Here is a 25,671-nt window from a genome sequence, read left to right as displayed (position 1 = left end):
CCAGATACTTTCTCACTATTGTTTATAAAACCTTAATTCTTACAATGACTCATCAGAAAAAGGAATAGCAGCAATGAGAATTTTTGCTATACCTAACATTTATTAAACTGAGGGATTCTGGAGTCCTTCAAATCAAAAATAAATATGACTTGGGGTACAAAATTGAAGTTTCCTGTGAAAGAAGGAAGCTTTGGGGCAGCCAGACGGTGCTGTGGATAGAGCACCAGCCCTGAAGTCAGGAGGACCTGAGCTCAAATCTGCCCTCGGACACTTAACACTTCCTGGCTGTGTGACCCTAGGCAAGTCATTTAACCCCAATTGCCTGGGGAGAGGGAGGAAATTTTCAGTATGTATATTCTACATATACTACCCATTATTAAAATTCTGATAAACATTGGTTTTATTTTAATATTCTGGATAAAAGTATTTTAATCATAATTTATAGCATTTTAAGCATTATGATATTTGAAATTATATCATGTTAAAAAAAAAAAGAACATTTTAAAAATGTATGGACCTTCTTATGTTCATTGCATTCAATTCTGTCAATGGATATAAAGAGATTTTTAAAAATCTAATGTATTTAACTCCAACTAAGTTAAGTGCTTTACTTTTTAATCATTGTTTGAAAACAGTTTTAACTCCTTTGAGTCAGGGTAAAAATCATATAAATCAAAGTGATTATATATAATGCCCTGCAGGAGTACAATAATAAATACATCAATTATCTGAGGAGCAAGATAGAGTCCAGACAGTTGCCCAAACTTGGCCCATTGGTCAGATATAGCAACCACTACAATTTCCAGCTTTTCAGTGATAAATCTTTATCATTGCAACAAGAAAACAAAAGAGACTTGAATAACTTATTATTATGTGGATATCTATATTACAGTGGTCTTATGGAGAAATAATACTTCAGTTTAAGCTTTGAATTTATATGTGCAAAGTAATCAGCTCTTTCAAATAAAAGTTGCATATTTCAAAAAAAAAGAAAAAGGGATGTAGGAATATAAGAAAACAAAAATGATCTGTAGCGGAGATAATGTTTGCGTAATGGCGTAGTGGATAGAATGCCAGCCTTAGAGTGAGGAAAACTCCTTCTATTTGGCACATATTCATATTAGTATTGACATGACACTCAAGGTTTGTTAAACACTTTACAAATATTATCTCATTTTAACCTCAGAAGTATTATAATTTCTGTTTTACAGATGAAGAAACTCATTAGATGAGATGGTCAGTCTCCGAGGGTCACACAGCTGCAGGATTTTAACCCAGATCTTTTTTATTCCAGATTCAGCATTCTATTCATTACCCCATCTAGCTGCCACAACTATGTGATTCTTCAATAAGGTGATTAACCTTTTAGTGACAGAGGTAAAAGTCAGTAAGACTATAAGACAACTTATCAAGTAAGCACCTAGGTGGTGCAATGAAAAGAGTGCCAGGCCAAGAGTCAGGAATTCATTTTCCCAAGTTCAAGTCTAGCCTCAGATACTTATTAAAGTCATAAAGAGTTGGACACAATTGAACAACAAACGACATAAAAAACTGCCACATAATAAGTGCTTGATACATAGTAGGTGCTTACTAAATGCTTGGTAACTAGCTAAGTAAAATACTTATTGATTTAATGGCTACAAATCACAAAGGAACTGATAATCTATATAAATGAATGAAATTTTTGTTTTGGGAATTCACTCCACTAGTGAAATCACAAGTCTAGATCCAAAAAACACCATCACAATAAGAAATGGAAAAAATCCCTCACTTGTTAGAAAATTATAGTGATTAGTCTAGTTGAAATCTGAAAAGAAATATAGAATTCCAAAAATAAATTAAATGAGATTAGCAAGCATATAATGGCCAAGAGAATTTGGCTTGGAAAAATCTGACTTTGCTAAACATTAATTTATGTTTATCTGACAATGCTAAACATGCTTGTATTCACTGTAACTTTCCAAGGAGGAGATTCGCAATTAAAAAAAAAAACAGCTCAATGAAGGAATTGTTGCCAGGAAAAGATTAATAGGTGGCGACACATAAGGAGAATATTATATATAAGTTTATAACAACTATAAGTTTGTAGGAGGCAGCCAATTGACTCAGTGGATAAATGCAGAGCCTAGCGTTGGGAAGATTCATCTTCCTGTGTTCAAATCTGATCTCTGACATTTACTAGCTGGGTGACCCTGGTAATGTCTTTTAACCTTGTTGGCCTCAGTTTCCTTATCTATAAAATGAGCTAGAGAAGAACAACAAATCACTCAAGTATCTTTGCCAAGAAAACCCTAAATGAGGTCCTGAAAAGTTGGACATATAAAACAATAACATGCTTATAAAATATACATGATATCTCATATTAAGGTAAGCAAAGACATTTTAAGACCTGGAGATTTTTGCTTAAAAATGTCAAACAATAGTATATTTATATAATATTAATAGCTAAAACATAGATAATGTTTTAAGTTATAAAATGTTTATTTTTATCTCATTCAGAACTTTAGTCTCCAGAAAATTTAACTTTCCAAATTCCATACAGAGTTTGTGTTATGTATCAGTTTGGATTTTTTTAAGAGTTTTTTTTTTTGAAGGGGATGGTTTAAAGAAGTTTAAAAGAAAATGTCTAAAATGGAAGATAATGTCATGGTGAGGTAGAAGGTCCTAGAAGAGGAAATCACAAAGAATAGTAGTTATTCTTGGGGGAAAAAACATTAAGACAATATGAACTCATAATTAATTCCATTTCCCAACACAAAAAAAACTAGGATTATTTTCAATAAAACAAGTAACACTAAAATCATTTAGCTTTCCTTCAAGATACATTTCCTCTCTGCAGTATATAGTATACTAACATGAAATTACACTTTGGATTCCTGTCATCAAGAAGAGAATGTTACATTCTGAGAGATTTTGATAGGTAAAAACCACACATCCTAAACTGTGACAAGTGCTACAAAGTTAGTCTCCCAGAATTTTAGGATGAGAATCACACCAACTATGGGATGCAAGAAGTACTGTATAATTCCAAGTACTTGGAGATATTTTGGGGTTTTTTAAATATGTAGAATAAAATAAGAAAGAATATTCTAACTGGGGAGGCAGTCCTGCATATTTTTACACTGCCACTTCATATATCTATGTATAAGCATATTCTTAAATCAAGCAAAACAGTTTTTATAGCAAAACATAAGGGATACTTTTACAGTGATTTTTCTACTTCCACATTGGTATGTTTAGAATTTTCCAAATCTAGATTAATAATTTAAGAAAACTATCAATAACCTACAGTTCAAAGACAATAAATAACCCACTGGTATTCAGTTATTCCTCTGCAATTGAGATTTTTAAAAAAAACTTTTTTATGTTTCTTAGGAACTTAAGCAAAACTGCAATGTTGAATTTCTTTACATCTCTATACATATACCTCCATAGAAAGAAGAAAAGTTTCTCCATACAAAAAAATGTTTATTGTAGCTATTTCAAACTGGAAACTAAAAGTGTCTATCAACTGGGGAATGACTGAACAAATTATAGTACCAATAAGAAACTTTGAAAAGAACAGTTTTGGAGAAATAAAGGATAATTCATAGAACTGAGTCAGGATAAACTGAGCAGAATCTGGAGAACAATTTATATTATAACAACTGTGTAAAAATGAACAATTGTGAAAGTTTCAATTAACCTGATCAAAGTAATGATCAGCTCTGATTACTGATGACTAATTATGAAGAATGATACCCACCTCCTTACAGAGAGGTGATGGATTCAAGATTAATTAATTAGATATGTATTTTTTGGAAACAGTCAGTATAGGAATTTGTTTTCTTTGTATACTTATTACAGTGATTTTGTTTTCCTTTTTTCCCAATGAGAGGAGTTGGGAGAGAAAGAAAATAAATTTTTAGTTGAAAAAAATTAATTGAAAAACTTTTATTAGATATAACTTTACAATAAAAATTTATCAGATGAAAAATGCTGTCTACCTCCAGAAAAAAAGATGTCCAAATACAGACTGAACCATCTGATTTTTCACTTGCTTTTTCTTTCCTTTTATTTCTTCCTTCCTTTCTTCTTTCCTTCTCTCCCTCCCTCCCTCCTTTCTCTCTCTCTCTTTCTTTCTTTTTTCTTTCCTTCTTTCTTTCTTTTCTTCTCCTGTTCTTTCTTGTTTCCTTCCTTCCTTCCTTCCTTTCCTATTCCTATTCCTTCCTTCTTTCCTTCCTTCCTTCCTGCTTCTCTCCCTCCCTCTCTCCTTCTCTCTCTCTTTTTCTCTTTCTCACACAAAATGACTAATATGGAAATGTTTTACATGGCTGTACTTGTATAATCTATATCAGATTGCTTATATCTGGGCAGGGAAGAAATAGAATTCTGAACTTAAAACAAAAATCTCAACAAATGTTTAAAAATGTTTTTACATGCAGTTGAGAGGAAAGGAAAACATTATTTTTAAAACTTAAAGCAATTTTGATAAACTAATAGATGAAACTATGAATACAACCACAGAAAGCTTTCTGGTATATACAAAGGTTGATGGCCTCTATGAAACACCACTTTGAATTTCTATTGTTATTTCTTTTCATTTTCTCTTCCCCATTTTTAGCTCCTTTCTAATTCCCCTCTTTTTTTTTTTAGGAGCAATTCTCATTATTTTCAATTTTCTAATGTTCAATGTAATGACTGATTATATTTGGTGCTATTTGAAGAAAAGACATGTAAAGTTCATAAATGAATTAAATGTAGTCTTACTGCTTTAAGTTTCTTCTCTATAATACATCCTTTGCCTTGAGTCATATAACCAAACATCTCTAATTTTCATTATTCATTAAGATGTTTGTTTCTTCAGAATATTCATAGATGTATTCTAAGATATGTGAAAGAAAAGAGTACTTACTTTTGTTCAACATAAAGAGGGTCAAAGAACTCAGTTGTGATTTTGTTTGCATATAGGGAGCAGCCTGTCATAGAACACAGTCCTAGAACATACCAGAATGAAGATACTAACATTAGAATGAGGGTAACAGTTTTACTACATTCATGAAATAGATGGAAATTTACTCTTTACCTGAAACAATGAACACGCTTCCAGCCAAAAAAGCAATTTTAGCTTTGGCTTTATCTGAGCCTCCAACTTTTGTACACTTCATTCCAAACAGTGCAAATATGGTGGCAAAAAATCCCAGACTGACAGCAGCAATCATCAATCCTCTGCATGCTTGGATATAACCTGCAATTACAATGTGACATTTTTTTATATTACAATTTATGTTATTTTGAAAAGGTAAATCCTCCCTTTGCAAAAACTCCATTTTGAGTTGATCTATTTTGTCTCCTGGAAGAATAACTGCAATAGTTAAAATTCCTCATTTTGATTTTATGGTGAGAAAATAGAAACTGGAAATACTCTTTTCAATGCCACACCCTGAAACTCTTCCTCAATCTTACTCATATTAAAAGATGTTTCTGACATATGAAAGTTTTGTTTGTAGGGCTTATGCCCCATAGAGAACTAATTCTAGTAAAACTTCTTTAATTAAGACTAATTGGAAGGTCATTTGGCTCTGACAAGCCTTAAGTTCTAGACCAAAAAAAAATTGATTATTTTCACACAGACACAATTACTAGATATAATCTATGGTTTTCATTTAGTAGGAATCCTTATGGAATCTGTTTTTTTTAAAATAGAGATGAATAACTTGGAATTAATATATTATTAGTTCACAATGTCATAGGATACTGTGCTATAAGGGACCAAAAATTATATAGTCTAGATCTTGTTCCTTTATAAATAAAGGAAATGATACCTACAAAGATTAGGTCATTTGTCCAACATAGTTGACATGTGAATGGATATTTCAAAATGCTTGAGAGTGGCTTGGAAACATTTTGTTCTCTTAATAAGCAATTTGATTACTTCAGCTAAAATCTTATTTACAGTAATTATTTGCTTTGTAAACCTATTCTTCATAGCTAGACAAAAGCAAATACCTATGCAATGTTCAAATTATCACAAAATTGTAATAAGTAATATGCAAATTAATGAATTTTTATTGTTTGATGTTATTGAACCTACAACAAAGAACAGTGTCTTACATGTGACAGATGAATGAACACCCATGAATAAAGTCTTTAAGAGAAGCAATATGTTATATGTAATATATTTGTTTACCATTTAATTATTCCAAGAACCACCACACTTTGAATTTTCTTTCCTTTCTGATAGGGACTAGTACTGAATTCAAGAATCAGGAAGTTCCTTCCTATTGGGAAGGGACTGAAGAAAAGTTTATTAAGTATTAGCCTTAAAATGTTTAAGAATTCAGACCGATTCCACCTACATTTCTATGAGCAATAGATGGATTAAGTACTGGGAGAGATACAAAGAGATTTGGGCCAATTATGACAAGAATAATCTGCCAAAGGGAAGGTCATAGAATTGGAGATACTACCAAAAGTTTCATATCAGTATAGGACAGGCTATTATAAGAAACTCCAATTACAAAAAAATTCAAGGCCATCCAAATGTAAATTGTTGTCTAAGTCCTGATGAGCTTCTCTTTCTAGAGAGGGAATCTTTATGAACAGTGAACCTAATTTCTCCTCCATGCTGTTACAAGTAAAATCCAAGTTATTAATGCAAACTACATTCGCTCTTTAGGTGTCCCAAATGACAATTGACACTTCAAATAGAAAAAGGAACACATTACTTATTTTTAGCACACTACTTATTGTATTATAAAAATATGTTTTCAAAGATAATCAGATGTCTACTTTTTTCTTTACATAATTTTTATTTTAAAGTTTACAAGGTATATTGGATTTAACATATATTTTAACATATTTAACATATATTGGACTACCTGCCATCTAGGGGAGAGAGTGGGGGGAAGAAGAGGATAATTTGGAACAGGAGGTTTTGCAAGGATCAGTGTTGAAAAATTACCCATGCATATGTTTTGTAAATAAAAAGCTTTAATAAAAGAAAAAAGAAAAAAAATAAAGTTTATGAAGCAGCTTTGTTTTCCTATGATAAAATATTTATTGTGATTAAAAAAAAATAACCCTACAAAAACAGCATAAAGATACTGACATTCAGAAAATATAGTTAACACTAATTAATTTGGATGCTAGTCATTATGACATGATTTTACTGCTGCTAACACTGAAGGCTAAAAGTTCTTCATGGATAGGTATCCCTTTACTCCTCCTTTTTTTCAGCAGGAAGCTTGATTCAGACTCTAGGCAGCAAATAAGATGTTTGGGAGCTGGAATAAGAATCTTCAGAAGAGAAGGAGAAAAGCATCCATTAAGCACTTATATGCCAGCTATCCATTTCAAAATGATTATCTCAATCATTGCAATAACTTTGAGAGGTAAATGTTATTATTATCCCCATTTTACAGATGAGAAAATAGAGGCATACATAGCTTAAGAGACATGCTCAAGGCCACATAGCTTGTAAGTGTCTGATGCTGAATTTGAATTCAGGTCTTTCTGACTTCACACCCAGATCTCCCAGAACTCTATCCATGGATTCCATGTCAGGGAAGTTTTAAGAGTATGTAATAAATTAGTAACAGGACTAGTTCATTGTTTGGCAGCAAAGGTTCAGCCAGTACTCTACCATTTTTATGATCAAAGAGACCAATTTTAGTCTATGACTTTAAACTTCTTTGTCCTGCTTTCAATTGTAATCACTGAACAAATATCAGACCTTAGCAAGACAAAAATGCTAAAAATAAATGAATGAATAAATAAATACATGAATAGAACAGGAAATTATTCTTCTTCACTTCATTATGAATTGGTAGAGCACAAGTAGTCCCAGTTTACAATTCAATTATAAATTCTATAGTCTGGAAAATCTAAATGCATTTTTAAATAGAAGCAGTACTTATAAATAGTCATTAAATTCTTAGATTTATTCCTAAAAGATCATAACAAAGCTAAAAAGGCAGAGAATGCTATTCTCTATTCCTACTTAACTACATTTGTAACAACATTTCCATGGGAAAGTATGGACCAAATTTCACTTCAAGACATCAGAGACACATCTTGTAAAATGTTCTTTTATTTGTGGCAAGATGAAGGCAAAGGGACTGAAAAAATGCAGCATCATATCTTATTAGAGTATCAGTTGGAAGGTAGGGAGACAGATACCTCTGGAGCAAGGATTCTGAACCCTAGCAATCCACAGAGAGGTCCATGAATAACATTCAATGAGTTTATGAACTTGAACTGGAAAAAATTATATATATAAACTTTCACTAACCTCTAACTGAAATTTAGTATTTTCTTCAATTATTTAAAAATAGTGTTCTCAGAAGCAGCTCATGGCATTAAAGAATTAAGAACAGCTCTGAAGTAACATGTTAACACTATATGTAGAAGTATAACATCTATATATAGAAAATATATATTTATTTATTTTAGGGTCTGAATTGGGTAAGGAAGGACAGTTTCATGGATGGTGTACAAATCCTGATCTGTGTAAGGAGTGTTTATAAAAGTGAAGTATTCATAAATTAGGTAAGGTCTGTCTTATAATTTAAGAAGTAGCTAGTTAGTACAATGAATGGAGCTCTGAATCTATAGTCAGGAAGTCCTTAATTCAAGTACTTCCTTAGAGATACTTAATGTTTGACCTTGGACAATGTACTTAACTTCTGTCTGCCTCAGTTTCCTCAAATGAATATAATAATACCTACCTCTCAGAGTTGTTGTGAGGATTAAATTATTTAATATTTTAAATACTTAGCACAGTGCCTCATACTTAATAGGTGCTTAATAAATGCTTGTTTCTTTCCATTCTATTAACAGCTAATCTTTGCATGATTAAAGATCATTATAAGTATCCATGTAGTGATATATCTTCTGCAATGTGGGCACCTACAACCTTCCATTTAATATTTCCTGAGGGTAAAACTTATTTTAGATAATACCATAGTAGTAAAAACTGGCCAAGGAGGCCATTATTTCTGACAGACCTAATTTACTGGCACTGTTAATAGCTAATTAACACATTAAGGTGCTGAAGCATGAACATATTTACTCAGAAGTTCTCTAAAACAAAATTTATTGTTAAATCTCCTAGGAGAAATGGCAAACATTCACAGTAAAAAAAATAGATGGCATATACTAACAGCAAAATGGCTGAGATTGATTCCCATCTAAAGGTCAAATGGTATTTTGAGAGTAATAGAGTTTAGCAAGATAGCCAGAAATCATTAGCTCATTTAACTAGGACATAGTTTCAATTAGTAAAAGAATTGTAACTTGTATCAATAGATGTTGTAAGATAGGAAAAAAAAAAAAAACTACATTCTGACTTTCCCAAAACTGACAGCTTAATTTATCAGTTGAAATACACATTTGATTTTCAGTCAATCTCTAAAATGTAAAATATCCACTTGAAAAGAAACTATTAGTGGCACACATACTGGATTTTACACTCATGTAAAGAGAGATTAGACTGGATCTGGGTTTTTACTGATAGAGGCATAAGAAAATCCCTTTATCAATAAGATGACTACACCTAAATAGAGTATATCCCTTAAGCTGCTTTATCTATAAAACAGAGGTGATTGTTACACAATTTTGTTAATCAAAATTCAGAAATACATCTTCACATACAATATTACTAACTGAATTAGCATCATATTTATCATTTGGTTTGATTATTTCCTTCAAGATTGGGGGGAGGGAACCACAAAAAAGGGACCATTTCCTATTTAAATCTTTCAGCAAGATGGCCTTATTTTCATTTCCAGTATTAGTTTTACTTTCCTAAAGTCAACTGTTTGCATGTTATTGAGGCAGCTTTTAAAAAGAAACATTTTCACACTCCATTAAATACATTGTTGCAAGATTGGTATATCAGGTACTTTATCAGATTCTGCTTTGTGGATAACATAGCCTTCAGTTCCAACCACTGCACACCATCTTCCTGATCTAAATAATGAGAAATTAGAAAGCTGACTAACTCTAGCCAGAGATATTTCATTCATAAGATATTTCATCCACTAAGTGTGGATGAAAATCAGAGAGTAATCTTTAGTTGGGAAAACTAGGTGAAAACAGAGCTAGCCTTTGAGGCAGAAAGATGCATCTACCTGAGTTCAAATCTGGCCTCACTAGCTGTGTGATCCTTTGTTGACCTGGTTTCCTCATCTATAAAATGAACTGGAAAAGGAACTCTAGTATCTCTGCCAAAAAAAACCTCAAATGGGGTTATGAAAAGCCAGACACAACTGAACATCCACAACAGTATGTGATTCACCCTTTTCTTCACTTTCAAAAGTCATCAATTGATAAGTCCTGGTGATTTTAAGTCTGTAAGATATCTCTACTTATGTGGCCAACATCCAATTCAGGCCATTATTTTCTCTTGCCTAAACTACTGTAATAATCTTCTAATAATCTCCTCTCTTCTATCCATTCTCTATAGCATTAACAAAATAATCTTCCTAAAGCACAGAAAACATCATGATCAAAAATCATCTGTGGCTGTCTTTTTTTTATCTTAGGATAAAATAAAAATTTCTCAGCCTGACATTTAAGTTCCTTGACAATTTGATTTCAACCTACCTTTCCAACCATATCTCCTATTGTTCTTTATATTGTGGTCAAACCAGTTGACTTAATGTTCCCCAAACATGAGATCCTATCTCTTGCTTCCATAAATTCACACAGACTTACAATGCACACTTTCTTCGATACCATCTTTAAAAATTCTTATTTTCCTTTAAGCCTCTGCTCAGGTACCATCTCCTCAGTGAAACCTTCCATGAATTTCCTAGTTGGTTGTGTTCTCTCCTTTATTGATTATCATTTTTTTTTCTTTCTTAAAAAGTTATCATCACTCTACCTCCTGTAACTATAAGCTCTTTGAGAAAAGACACTAGTTTTATTTTGGGATTTTTTTTTTCTTGTTTTGTATCCTAGTAACCTATAAGTATCTTAGTACATTTGCATAATATGTGTGTGTGCCTGTATATAATCAATGTAGAGATAGAGTGTCCAGTAAATTCCTTCTGCTAATACAGATCAGCAAAGTTTTTAAATTTAAAGTTGTTCAGGGCAATAAGAAGATAAGTGATTTGTTCAGAAATACTTTCTCCAAGAGGTGGGAGCTGGAAATTGAATCCAGTGTGCTACTCCTTACACACACACACACACACACACACACACACACAGAGGATTATTCTCTACACCATAATGTCTCTAACTTTACACATAAGAGACACTTTATAAATAAATATTTGTTTGGATTGAAGATTTTTAGCATCAATCCTTTATTTCCTCCCTTTCCCCTTCAATTTTTCATTCTTTAGTGATTTCAAAATAGAAAGGCAAAGTGATTTTAGTATGGATACAATTGATTGCTCTCAATTCTTCCATTCAACACTAGCATTTAAGTTTTCTTGGTCAGCCATCCATCCATTCCATCAGTTTTCCTTCACTGAGAAAGTGAGCATTTCAGCATCCTATCAATAATATTCTTGATGCTATTTTTTCCCCTCTCCTTTTTCCTGCCTTAGAAAGCTCACGTAGTTAAAACTAATTCTCTTTTCAATACTATTGTAACAGAAGAATGCTCTCAGGACAGTTACTGTAAATCCCATATTCCTGAATGGCAAACCATAGAAACAAGAGTCTACCTGTTCACATCATCTGCCTGGCTTTGTGTTTTGGACAACAGAGACAATTCAACAGTAGTTCTAGGGAGTAAACATGGCACAGATCATTCATAGATGAGGATACTACTCAAGTTGTTGGGCCTTTTAGAACAATGACTACATTTCCTATTCACAGTGTCCTCATCAAATAATCCATTGAGCAAGAGTTTGCTTTTCAAGGTGCACAATTACATACACTAAAACAAAGGCAACTTTAGAGGCATCAAAATCTTGTCTCTACTATTTACCCAGCTATGTAAATAAAAACTTGAAATACTACAATTAGAAAAAAAAATCACCTTAAAACTAAAAATAGCTTAATCGTTCCTCTTGCTCTATAGCAGTTTATCTATGCAGTCTAACCTATTACTTTCCCCCCCACTGTATCAGAATCCTAATTTCTACTTCAAAACTCTATTGTTCTCCTCAAAGTTAAACAAAGCAGGTATTATCTGAGAATAACTTTGTAAGACTTTCTGAGATGCTACAAGTAAGAAAAAAAATCTAGTCTTATGCATAACTGTTTGAAAAAAAATCTATTTCAAATAAAAGAAAAAGGAAAAAACTCACATAGGAAAGATCATCCTACCAGGAAAAAACTGACTAACAAAATTAAAAGCGGGAGGAAGAAAACGGAAGTACTCTTTCTATGCCAAACTTCTCCGCTGTAACTCAGGTTTCAGAAGCAGTAGAATAATAACTAATCACTCTGTGACTTGAAAAGGAATAATCAATTGTTGGTCTAATGTTTTAAAACTTAGAGAAAGTATTTAAATCCAGCTGGGCGATTTTATAATTTTAAAGAAGCACAATTTTCTGATTTTTCTAATGCATGATTTTTAAAAATGTGACCGAAGTGACAAAAGATTTTTGCTTTTAATCAATTTCTCATTTTACAAATAAAACTGTGATTTCAGCAATAGAGAGGATTTTTTTTCCCTTTAACGCCGGTCATAACTTGGATATGATTTTTTTTCAATAAATCTTAGTGAGTTAGCTGCTTCGAGGTACTTAGAAGCAAAATGATCCGACCAAGGTTACATATATATTCATTATCTGAGGTGGGATTTGAACCTTGGTTATTTAGAAACGACGTGCGAAATTTTACACACTATGCCACGATTTCCTCCTCAAAAAAGAAACCAAACACTGAGTTTTAAATAAAGGGACTGGTGCATCATTTTACAGTTACTAGCTGTAAAAACAACAACAGCAACACTATTTTTTTTTTTTTGCTAGAAATAAATAAATATTTATATATATATATAAATAAAGGTATTCTTAGCAATGGAATAACCACCCCAGATTGTCAAATCCTTTCTCCCAAACTCCTTCTTTTCTCCTGCGTGCAAGGTCTTGCTGAACACACGCGCAGGACAGGAGGCGGGTCACCTCAGCCCTTGGCAGCCGCTCTGGGGTGGTAGCGATCTCGGGAGCGTTGCTTGAGTTAGAAGGGGCGGCCCAAGTTGTGAACCTGCTACTTCCCTTCCTTCATTCTGGCTGGCTCACACCTGGCAGTCAAATCAGAGACACTTTCAGCTCACTCGTTCACTTTCTCAATCTTTCTCAAGAGCAGAGCTTCTTAACCATATTACTATTATTATTATTATTATTTTTTAAATCATGGACTCCTTTGGCAGGAGGGAGAATCCCATGGATCCCTTCTTGGAACAGTGTTTTTAAATAGTTGGAGGAAATGCTACATTTCGGTTTGAGGCTAATGACATTAAAGATGAGTCTTTTTCCCCATCCAAGTTTACGGATTCCTTAAAAGGTAACCACGGACCCCAGGTTAAGAATTTTAGAACAATCCATTCCTTAGATTACGAGAATGAACGAAACAAAATCGAACTCCATGCTGTCCTCTGCACGTCCCTCACCTCCTTCCCTATCCCGATTCCCACATTCCGGCCTCCCGAAATCTATTGTGCTGGCGGGGCATTAAAGTACGAGCAGTACGCAGGTATTGGACCCCATCTAAAATGTAGCCCCCTGAGCTCCTGAGCTGCTTTAAGCTACGCGCATTTCCTCTCTTGAGCGCCCTGCTAAGATATAGGACGCAGTTCTTCGAGTGGAAGGAAGGAGAGGGAAGAAGAGCATGAGAAAGGAATATTGGGGGAGACAAAGATGGGGAGAGGGAGGTCACAGGGGAAAGGAGGAGAGATGCAGACCGTCCAGCGCCAGCATGGAGGGGAAGTCCTTGCAGTTAGAGACACCCGTGGAGTCGGTGACACATGTCTTCCACAGATTGGCCCAATAGGTGGCAGTGGTGATGACCGTGCCATCGATGGTGGACACTTTCCAGTAGTCGGTGGGCAGCGTGGAGGAGACCAGCACCCAACCGGAGATAGATACTAGGAAGGCGATGATCTCTGAGGCCATACTCGCCATGCCGCTGGCTGCTGCAGCGCTTCCCGCATCCACTCCCCAGCCTAGCACCTTTTCCTTCTATTGCTCCCCACTCCTACCCCTCCCCCGACTCCGCCTCCTTCCAGGGTCCCCTCCTCCAGCAGCCCCAGGGCGCGCGACGGAAGAGAGGGTCGAAGAGAACCCCGGAGCTTGAGCCCACAGTTTAGTCAGCTCCGCCGAGGGAACTACCAGCTCACTGAAATGAGTCCCAGTAATTTCTTTCACAGCATCCTGCCCCAGCCCTGGCTTTCTCTCCACCCAACTAGGTGCCCCTTTTCACCGCTCCTTGTTCTCGTCTCCCCCCAAACTCCCGCCCCTTTCTTTTCTTCTAAGTAGAGGGAAACTAAGAAACTCGGCTTAATAGACTTATGATTTCTAAATGAGAGGAGGAAGAAGAGATAGAAAATGAAAAACTACATTGTCCTGCTGTGCCCAAATTTCACTCCCATCATTCCTTGCCGCTAAAGATTCAGGGCGATTTCTCCTCAGCTCTGTCAGGTTTCCTTGGAAGAAATATGAGAGACATAAGAGTGTAAGGAGAATGCTAGAAAGTGGTTTGTTGGACAGAGAGAGTGATCTCTAAGAGGTGACGTCATTTCCTAGATTTTCTTGCCCCCTAGTCCAGATCATCACAAAGTTGAATCTGTAGCAGGTTTTCTTTTCTCCTAGTTAGAAAAGACCACTCTGCTGTGCCCTCTTACTCTTTCCTCAGAAATTGGGCCAGGTGCCCACATCAATAAGAACACATTCCTTCATGCACCTCTCTCAGTAAACTGTTTTCCCCTCCTCTAGCAGTACACCTATTATTAGTTTGCTGGTCCAGCCTGCCAACCCAACGAGCCCCTTATTAGAGGGGGATGGTCTAAAGATGCTAAAACCCACAAAGATCTGAACATGAGGTTTCAAGAAATGCCCTTGTTTTGAAGTATTATAGAAGGGGAAGACGGGCAGCCGGATGTAGCATATCTGATGGAACAGATCCTCTTTATGTCCTACCCACGACAAATAGTTTGGTTTCCAAAGTACCTTATTAAATCTGAAAGGAGAAAGCTTTGTGTGTATATATACTCTGCTAGGAAAGGTAAGCTTAAAGTGATAAGGTCTAACAAGACAAGCTTATTCCATTATCAAGTTGTAATTCTTTATGGTAAGTCTGAGAAACTGACCCTGTTACACCTAGGTGACATAGTCAAGAAGGGTTCACTAATCAGAGTCAGCCTTTGGAAGCAGCATGAAGCCTCTGTATACATGTATTTGTTCTTTGTGCACTCCCAGTTCAAGTGAAATTGGCCTGCCAACTCATTTCCACTCATAACATCTCATTTCCTCCCATTACTTTTACACATGGAATATTCTCCATGTCTGAAATACCCTCTTTTCTTACCTTTATCTAATAATATCCTTTCCTGACCCCCCTCCAGTTATTGACACTCTTTAGGTTTTGAAATTATTTCACCTATGCTTTCTTTAAATTTATTTGTACGCAGATTGTTTCCTCCAAATAGAGTATGAGTTTCTTGAAGGTTCATATTAGTCTATGAATTGTGGTGCCTAGCATAGTGCCTTACATATAATAGTAGACACAATAAAAATTCATTGAATTGAATTTCTTTATCCAAATAAGTGAATAGAGGACAGAATCAGTACAGATGCAAAGTCTTTTGATTTAATCAGAATTATAAGCTTAAAAATTCTAATCAGAGTCCTGTCTTTCATAAAGGGAGATGAGATTACTTACCTGCTTTATATTATGCCTTATGTTTAGTAGTGGTGAAGGGCTGATGTGTCACTATCCACACTCTCTTTGCTGAATATATTTCCTCTGTGACTAGGTTCACACATAAAAGAAGTGGGACCATAGAAGAATAGCTGAGTCTCACAGGACTAAAATCTTGAAGTCATCTGTAACAGACCTAATGTAGTCAAGAGGTCTTCTTTCCCTTGTACATTCTCTCACTGAGTCTTACAGAGTCTTCCTTCAAAATAATTCATTACTCTGCTTCCTTTCTCTTCCTTCTGCCAGCTCTATACTCCAGGCATTCAGACTTGCATAACTGCAATAACATCTGTCCAATTTCCCTCATATCCAACTTGGAAACAACTGCTAGTTTAATCTTTGTTAATAATAGAAAACTGGGATTAATAAAGTGCTTTAAGACTTGCAAAGTGCTTTACAAATATAACCTCCAATTATCTTCCCAGAAACCCTGGGAGGTGGGAGCAACATAATAAATAATATAACAGTATGTATGTCATATATTTAATTATATGATATAATAAAATGTATCATAATTATCCTCATTTTTGCATATAAGTAAACTAAGTCAGAGAGAGTTTTAAGTGATTTGCCCAGAGTTACATAGTCAATAAGTATGTGAGGTCAGATTTATATGCCACCTATTGGTGGTGACTTTTCCTTAACAGGAAAAGTACGTTGCAATTCACAAAACACTATATAATTGTTAGGTGTTACTAAATATCATTTTGGTTATAGGTTCTGCTGTCAAAAACAACAAAAACATACAAAACCCAACAACCTTGAGCAACTCCTGATTTCTTACCACAAGTCTAAATTCCTTTGTCTGGATTTCAAGGCCCTCTGTAATCTTATCTTAGCCTATCTATCACACCTTATCTCCTATTACTTCTCTCTATATTCTGTTTGCTGTGTTAGGACATATTGTCCCAGAGTAAGCTCATTTCTCACATCTATGTCTTTTATCATATTTCATTTGCCTTTTTCCAATTCTGTCTAAATCTTACCCATCTCTCAATACTAACCAAAGACCTGCCTCTTTTAGGATGTCTGAACTGCATGGAACAGAACCCTATCCAAGAGACATTGTTTTTACATAATGAATCTGTGACTAAGTTAAGGTTACCCTGCATAAGTTGTTTAACTCTTTGGGCCTTGGTTTTCTCACTTGAAACAGGGGAGACTGAAATAGCTAATTTCTAAGTTTCTTTCTAGCTCTAACAATGTATGATTGCATGCTTCTATTCTGTGAAACAAGATATCAGATATCTAAAGTGAGGCACATTTATATTTGCCTAGTGTGTATGTTGCGTCATCATTTCTCTTCAATAGTCTAAGAACAAACCAATGATAAATCAAGGTGACCACAAAAATTATAGACATCTGAGGTCAATATTTGGGAACATCTGTATGGTCTTGAAAGACATAAGCTTTTATTTTATTATTTTAATTTGTGTCTTCAAAGTTCTTTTAATTATTTTTGATTTCAAGTATTTCTTTCCCTTGATAATAATACCAGGTCAAAAACCAGTTTTCTAAATTAAATTTCCCATCATAACTATTGTTTCCCAATTTGTATGCAGTGAAACTTGGCTTTCTTCAGATTTTTTTTCATTTCCTTTTACCATTTTGTTTTAGCCAAGAGAGCAAAGGGTAAGGTAGTAATGTCTACTAGTGAAGAGAGGAGGGAAGATCATGTAAGTGTAGATTTTAAAGTAAGAAAAAACTTTAACCATCATCTCATTGAATCTCCTTCCTACTCAAGGAGTCCTTTCTACAACATCCTTGACAGAAAGTAATTCAATTTTTGCTTGAAAATTTTCTGACAGAAATCTCACTACCTGAAAAAGCAAACCATTATATTGCTGGATATTCTATTTGCTACAATTGCCATCCTTTTATTGAACTAATGTCAGTCTCTCTGTAATGACTATCTATTGCTTGTTGTATTACTTCATGGAGCAAGGTGTAATAATTCAATGAACATTTAATAAGGCTTACTATATGGATGCTACTGTGCTATTATCTGAAGAGATAAAAACTTTAGATGACATGATCTTTGTTCTCATGAAGCTTACAATCTAGTAGTAGGGGGAAATATTGTTCTTGTTCAGTCATTTCCCATGACCCCATTTAGGGTTTTCTTGGCAAAGATACTGAAGTGGTATGGCATTTCCTTTTCTAGACATTTTGCAGCTGAGGAACTGATGAGGCAAATATGGTTAAATGACAGCTAGTAAGTATCTGAGGCTGAATTTGAACTCAAGTTCTTTTGACTCCAAGGATCTAGGTGCCCAGGAAGATATGATACAGATATAGATAACTATACAAAATAATACATGATAAGTTTGTTAAAGAGGCACATAAAAATGATATATGAGGTCAAGCAGAACAACTAAGGGACATGATAGTTGATTTGAGCTTTAAAACCCCAAATAGATTAATAAAAGGTGAAAGGATTAACAAAGAGGGGACACCACCTCAGGAGTAGGGATTACCGTGAACACAAGAACAAAGACAGAAAAAAACTACACAGTGTGATCAGAGGAAGATTCAGTTTGGCTGGACCACAGAGTATTTGATGGTACTAGCTGAAGAAGAGAGAAGCTGCATAGATTGTGGAAGGTAGGTAAAGGAGTTTGTTTTCCTTAGTAACCAAGAAAGAGAAACTAAAGAATTCTGAGCAGAAAAATTCTGTTTCAGAAAGGCAACTGAAACATGTAGCTTAAGGATTTAATGCATTAAAATAGACATCAAATGTTGGGGAAGATGTGGGGAAATTGTGTTGCACGCATTATTGGTAAAGTTGTGAACTGATTCCACCATTCTGGAGAGCACTTTGAAACTATGCCCAAAGGGCAAACTGTACATACTCTTTGATCCAGCAAAACAACTATTAGGTCAGTATCCTAAAGAGATTACAAAAAAGAAAGAGAGAGAGAAGGAGCTACATGTGCAAAAATACTTATAGCAGCTCTTTTTGTGATGACAAAGAATTGGAAATTGAGGATTGCCCATCAATTGGAGAATGGCTAAACAAGCTGCGATATATGAATGTAATGGTATACTGTTTTACTGTAAGAAATGATAAGCAGGCAGATTTCAGTAAAAACTGGAAATTCTTAACATAAGATGAGTGAAATAAGCAGAACTAGTATACATAGTAACAGCAACATTGTGTGATGATCAACTATAACTGACTTAGTTCTTCTCAGCAGTGCAATGATTCAAGGCAATTTCAAAAGACTAATGATGGATAAATTCTATTCCCATTTGGAGAAAGAATTAGTGAAGTATGAATGCAGATAGAAACATAAGATTTTTTATTTTCTTTGTGACTTTGTCTTTTGTTCTGTTTCTTTCGCAATATGACTGAAATAAGTTTTACATGATTGCACATGTATAATTCATAGCAGATTGCTTGCCAAATTGGGGAATGAGGGAAAATATACGAAACTCAAAACCCTATAAAAATGAATGCTGAAAAATCATCTTTACATGTAATTGGAAAAAAATACTATTTTAAAAATATACTTTATTAGATGGGATGATTATATATACATATGCATATACATATACATATACATACACACATATATACTACACTATACAAAAGGAATAGCCACACAAATGAGATCTCAGATACTCTAAAGCAAGATTTCTTAACCTGATATCTGTGAACTTACTTTAAAAATATTTTGATAACTGTACTTCATTTAAATTGATTTCCTTTGTAATTTTATGATTAAAATTTTTTTGAAAAGAGGTACATAGACTTCACTATGACACATAGAAAAATGAGAAACTCCTAAAGTACCAAAGAATTATCCTCACTGCTGAAAATAATTTTTAAAAAATATTTCTTTGATACTTTAATGATCTAATCAATGTAGAAATTTCCTCCAACAGTATTGTTTGCAACCTATTTGCCCATTCTTTGTCCCACTCTTTTCCTAATCCTAGTATAAATGGTCCATATTGGGTCCACCAAATGTATTGATGACTTAATCTACATTCCTTAAAACTGTACCTCTGCCTATGGAGTTTAAGAGATCTCTATTAGTTATTCATTGCACAGACTGTATAACTAGGCAACTTTATTTCTGGTGATGCAGCTTTCTGACAAAACCCTTTATACCAACTCTCCTGCATAACTCATCATTGGCAATATGTTGCAATTTATTCATACTCAACAGGTATTCACAGAAGAATGCAACTTTAATTTTTTGGATGCCTGGCAATTTTAATAATTGGGAGAAAGAGGGATCTTCTGTGACGTGAAACCTTTAATCAATAATAACACAAGGATATTTGTGGGGTTTTTTAAGGCTTTTCTCTAAAGAAGATAAGTTTGTCTTGCACACAGTAAACATTTCATAGACATTTTTCTGAATGGATTGAATTTAGTTCAAACTTCTCACTTTTCAACTGAGGAAAAATGGAATCCATTAAGATAGAGTGACTCATCTAGTGTCACACATACAGTGATGTTAGTGGCAGGTTTAGAATGAATAGTCAGTAATAAGCCTCTGATATAGTAGAGAAATTCTATGAGTAAATACTGAGAAGTAAAACAACTAAATGGTCAGTGCTCTTCCTAAAAAATAGCTTTCTTATGTGTAAATTCTCACCACTGAAGCTTCATCCCTCTACTTCAAGGTCCTGATCTCTGTTAAAATGTAAACATTACTGGGAGATTCAGGAATTTAAGCTCCCTGTCATTTGTCAAGGTGTTTGAATTTCAAATTGGTTTTCCTAAAAGCAATTTTTGAAGAGGAGGAGAAGGGGGAGAGAACTGGAGCAAGTAAGGCTGATAGTGGGAGGAGGAAATTGCTGGGGTTCAACCTGACCGGGAATGCAACAGGAAAGATTTCAGAAAGGGGCAACTAAAATATTGAAGACCAGTTTCACCGTTGTGCCACAGGGAAAACAGAGCTTAGTGGTGGTGGGGGGTGGTGTATATGACTGAATAGCAGTCTCAACTAGCATCAGTTTTTATCTCATTGAAGGATTTAGTCAATATTTCTTGATGTTGTCCAGATCTGTAATTTCCTTAGTATGGCAAACACCGTTCACTGATGCAAACCAGCAAATTCTCCATAATTTACACCTTAGAAAATTTTCTGACAGAGCCAAAAAGTTAAGTGATTTACCCATTGTCATACAGTTAGTACATATGAGGAATAGGAGTAAAAGCAGGAGGATTAAAATTGCCTGGAGTTAGTGGACATAACAATAATAATAACTATAATTTATATAGGTGTACCAAAGACTTTAGTGTATTTTTACAGATGAGGAAACTGATCGCAAATAAGAATTAAGTGATTTACTCAGGATTACATAGTAAGTATCTGAGGATGGATTTGAACTCAGGGCCTCCTGAACCCCAGGAATTCCAAGCCTATCACTCTATCACAGCACTACCTACCTGGCCCTACAGAGCTACCCTTATGAGCCAGATGCTATTCAAGAAAATTAAGTCTTCCTGACTCCAGTCCAGGTACTCTAACCATTGCACAATTTAGCTCTCCCTAGAAAATGAATGTCGTATCATTAAAATGAGCTGAAGGAAGTGGCAAATCACTCTAGTGTCTTTGCCAAGACCCAAGAGGGGTTACAAAGAGTTGGATACTGAAAACAATTGAGCCATAATAACAATAATTTTTCTAGATTCAGACTCTTGACTTTTCCTTAACATAAGCTAGAAAGCATTAGACGTATGCTGTGGCTATGAGCCTTTGTGCTTATAATTTTAATGCATCTTAAATGCAGATTTATTGTCCTCTCCAGATTATTTGAGCAAATAATACAAATGTAATAGTCTTTATTTTCCTATTAAAATCACACAAATAGTATATACAGAAAGACTAAGTGTTGTGAGGGATATTAAGTGCAAAACTGTCTCCTTTTTTAAAAAAAGTATGAGAAATATACTATAGAAAAATAACTACTTCTGTATAATTTATATATATACATATATATGTTGAGTTTACATATATATAAACTCAACACAAATAATCCTTTTTATTCCATAAATTAACTGCTAGCTGACAGCACTGTTTGTTCTTTGGCATAAACAGACTAGGGTCGTCATGCTTGTGGACTGGATTGGTTTTTCTTTTACTTTTATCCTTTGTCTTTTTACTTTCAATGGGGTTGAGCCTTTCCAAACCCTTCTTCCTCCTTCTTTTAGGGCCTTGTCTTGGCTATTAGTTCTTGAAAGTTGTATTTTTAGAGCTCAGAGAATCTGATCAAAGAAACCAGATTATTTATTTGATTTCAAAGGGTTATTAACCTTCTTTAATGTTAGAGAATATTCAGTGGGAGAGTTAGTCATTTCAGAATCTCAAATCCTACTATGCTAGTTCAGGCATGTGTAACTAAAAGAAACCATCCTACATTTTGCTAAAAAGTCATGTTACTCAGGAGTGGTAATACATATGAAATACATGAAGGCATTTTGGTTTTAAAATGTTTTGTTTTAAACTGAAAACAGAATACAGTTTTATTAAGATAAGAAGCAAAATTAGAATGTTATTCTTTACTTTGAGATTATATCATCTTGGTTGAAGATTATCTTGGAGAGCTGAAATCCACAAAATATATTTTCATGGATAAATGTTTTCTTATTTCCTGTACTGTTTAGGCTACTGAAATATGAATTGTAATCTGAACAAGTAAAGGAATCATAAATGCTAATAAGGTCATGGGGTCACAGATTCTTCACAAAAATATCATGATATTTGGAAGAAAGTAAATGTATGTATAGTACATTCTTCTTTCATTATTTTCCTGAAATTCCATGAATATATATGTGTAATTTGACAAATATTTAGTTTTGTTATAAGCATTAAATGGTGATTTGATTTTCATTATTAAAAATCACTTTGTAGTTAATAAAACTGGACTGAAAAGATTTAATATACTGCTATGTACTTGAAGATGAAATATCTAAGTCACTTTTTGAGACATATACCACTGTGATTAGCATTGCAATTCATTTTTTCTGCTTTGATTTTGTAAGAAAAATAGGAGATTGCCCTCTATTAATTGTCAGTTCAAGGCTTTTAAAAAGTGTAAACCATTTTAGCCAAGTAAAGCAAATTTGCAGAAATACTTTGTTTAAGATACATTTCACTTGCCAAAGAACATAGGTATCAAGAATTGTCTAAGCATCAAATAGTGTCTCAGAATGTAGCAGTAATAAAATGGATTTCTGGAGTAGGTAGGAAAGACATAAAAATATTCATAACCATATGGTAGCTTGGACAAATGAGTGACTCCAGATCAAAGAAATATAATTCCATAAAAAAGGAAGAAATTGATGTAGATACCATTACTTTAATTTCTCATTTTATCTTGATCATTAGCACCAATTATTTGAAGTTTATAATTTATTTGGCAAAAAAACTAGAGAATATTGTTTTATATTATAATCTGGGAAATCAATATTGAATCAGTTAAATTTTCAAAAATATCTTTTTCAGTTCTAAAATGATCAAATTATCATTGTGTATTTGATTACTTCTGTGTTAGGTTGGGGTTAGATAATCAAAATTATCTTTTGTATTGAATCAAATCAATTTTGTATTTTGATGCTTATATACTTTATATGTAATTTATTATATTTGAACATGTTCTTATCTTTTTTCCTCAGTAAAATTTAGATTCCTTTAGGACAGAGAGCATTTTCATTTTTATCTTTCTGTTCTTAGTCCTTAGAAAAGTGTTCATCACACTTTATAGGCATTTAATAAGTGGTTGGTAAATTGAATTAAATTTGTCCCAAACATAGTAGTGTCTCTGGTACTTTTGTATTCTCTAGTACAGGGGTTGGCACACTTGTTGTGATACAGGCCTAATTTCATCTCCAGTCTGTTTTTGTACAGCCCCCAAATAAAAATGTTTTTTATATCTTTAAAAAAAATTGTAAAATCCATTCTTAGCTCAAAGAACAGGTACATAAGCACGTGACATATTGTTTATGATTCCTGCTCTAGAACTATCATAAGAGTTTTGAGTTGGCTCTGGGAAGGCTTATAACTTCCTCAATGGAAGTCACTCCAGACCTAGCCTAGCCAGCAGTGTGGGACATTAGAATCCTTTGGATCATTTTTCCCCCTACAAATATGAACAAAAACCAACTACCATGTTCTATTAGCTGTAGAAGGCTAGTTTAATAAAACTGATCTGCATTTAGATCTTAATGAACCTCAATCCCTGATAACTGATGAAGGAGGGAAAATAGGCAAAGTTAGTCTTTAATATCCTGGCCATATACTTTTTTCCCATATACTTCTGACTTTACATTTTTTCCCATATAACATTTATCATAAAGGTAAAAACATATCTTTGTTTCTGATGTCTCATTTTTCAGGATGTAAGTTTGACTAGGATATGTGGCATGCTAATTTATGTCACATTCCCTTTATAATTCTTTCCTCTATTTAAAATGATAAAACTCCTAAAGAAATTCTCTAATATTTTTAAGACTGGATTTAAACAATTAGATGAATTATCTAGCCTTTAACATGAATCCCGAAAAATTTTACCTCCAAGGACAGAGAGGGAAAGCCCTAAGAGGTAGAGATGGACAGATAGGAGAAAAAGGGGGGAAGGAGAAATCTTATCAAAAGAGAAGAAAGGAAGGTAAAAATAAGAAAGAAAGAAGTGATCTGGAAGGAAGATGAGAATGAGAGCAATGTAATTTGGGAAAAGCAGAGATTCAGAAAGCAGAAGGGTAGAGATAGAAAGACAGAGGGGACTGAAGAGAAGAAAAAGTCTGAAGGGAGGGAATAAATCAGTTACAAAACATTTATTAAGTTCATATTGCATGAATTAAATACTGTGCTAGATACACTAGAGATACAAAGACAAATGTAAGCTTTATTACAGAAGACAATATGTCATATGTAGAACTATTTTCATAGTCTCCATATATCCACTTTGCTTATACCTAAGACTTACTTTGCTCTTATGTCTATAAAAGCCCACTTAGTGATATCTATTTTGTTGATGGAAGACTTGCTCAGAAATAGTACTCCCAATGTTGACTCACATAACTGTGTGTGTTAGGTACCTAGGAGAAAATGGCTGCTACACTCAGGTTCTAGGAATTACCCAATAAGTACTTACTCCTAATGCTATATATAGCTCATAAGATTCTGCCAGCATATTTCCTATTAAGAACAGTCAAGTAGATGCAATTAATTTTTAGCAAAGGCATTTACCAAGACCACAAAGTAAAAATGGTAGCTATAAAACAGCATTCCTAAAACATATATATACATATATATGTATATAAAATTATTCTTCTTTAGCTTCACTGTTGTGAGAACTAGTTGTTTCTAAAAAGGCTACTTAGAAATAATTTTCCAGTTAGCATGTTGCATGTGGGAAAATTTGAAATAAAATCAACAATTAGCAACTTAAAGGGTCAAATAAAGTACGTAAGAACTTATTTCTTCAAAAAATTAAAAAAAAAACAGGGAGATAATAAATCATAATGAATTTTTAAAGGGAAACTTCTATCAATATAATTTTATTTTATGACTATAATGACATTCAAAAGTAAAATGTCAAACTATGACAATTTTCTACAACTTAATTTGCATTATTTGTATATTTCAAGTGAAATTTCTTAAAAATCTAAATTTATTTTTTTCCTTTTCTTTGTAAATATAAACAGTGTTTACTGTAATCAAATAATAATAATAATCTAGACACATGGCACTTTAAAATCTACAAAGTACTTTACAGTTATTTGAGTCATATAGTCACTTTTTGAGACAAATATTATCCTTAGTAAACTGGCTTCCATACACACAA

General features: G+C 33.9%; 1 protein-coding gene across 3 annotated transcripts in view; it reads right to left on the bottom strand.

Moving 5' to 3' along the window:
* Positions 1–25,671, bottom strand: part of CLDN10 (claudin 10) — a 202,932-nt gene that overhangs the window by 104,153 nt on the left and 73,108 nt on the right. For 2 of the 3 annotated variants that reach the window (XM_051984019.1, XM_051984016.1), the window contains exons 1-3: positions 13,850–14,118; positions 5,066–5,227; positions 4,895–4,976 (exon numbers count right to left, since the gene is read on the bottom strand). In XM_051984019.1, the coding sequence (XP_051839979.1) occupies positions 4,895–4,976; positions 5,066–5,227; positions 13,850–14,069 (464 nt within the window). In that variant the 5' untranslated portion in view covers positions 14,070–14,118. Of the gene's footprint in view, positions 1–4,894; positions 4,977–5,065; positions 5,228–13,849; positions 14,119–25,671 lie in introns of those variants that run through there. The other variant, XM_051984017.1, reaches the window with a different exon arrangement.

Source organism: Antechinus flavipes, chromosome 3 (assembly GCF_016432865.1).
Source record: "Antechinus flavipes isolate AdamAnt ecotype Samford, QLD, Australia chromosome 3, AdamAnt_v2, whole genome shotgun sequence".
In the NCBI taxonomy this organism is placed as follows: Eukaryota; Metazoa; Chordata; class Mammalia; order Dasyuromorphia; family Dasyuridae; genus Antechinus; species Antechinus flavipes.
The sequence above is the reverse complement of the archived record's forward strand: the minus strand, read 5'-3'. Positions and strand labels throughout refer to the sequence as shown.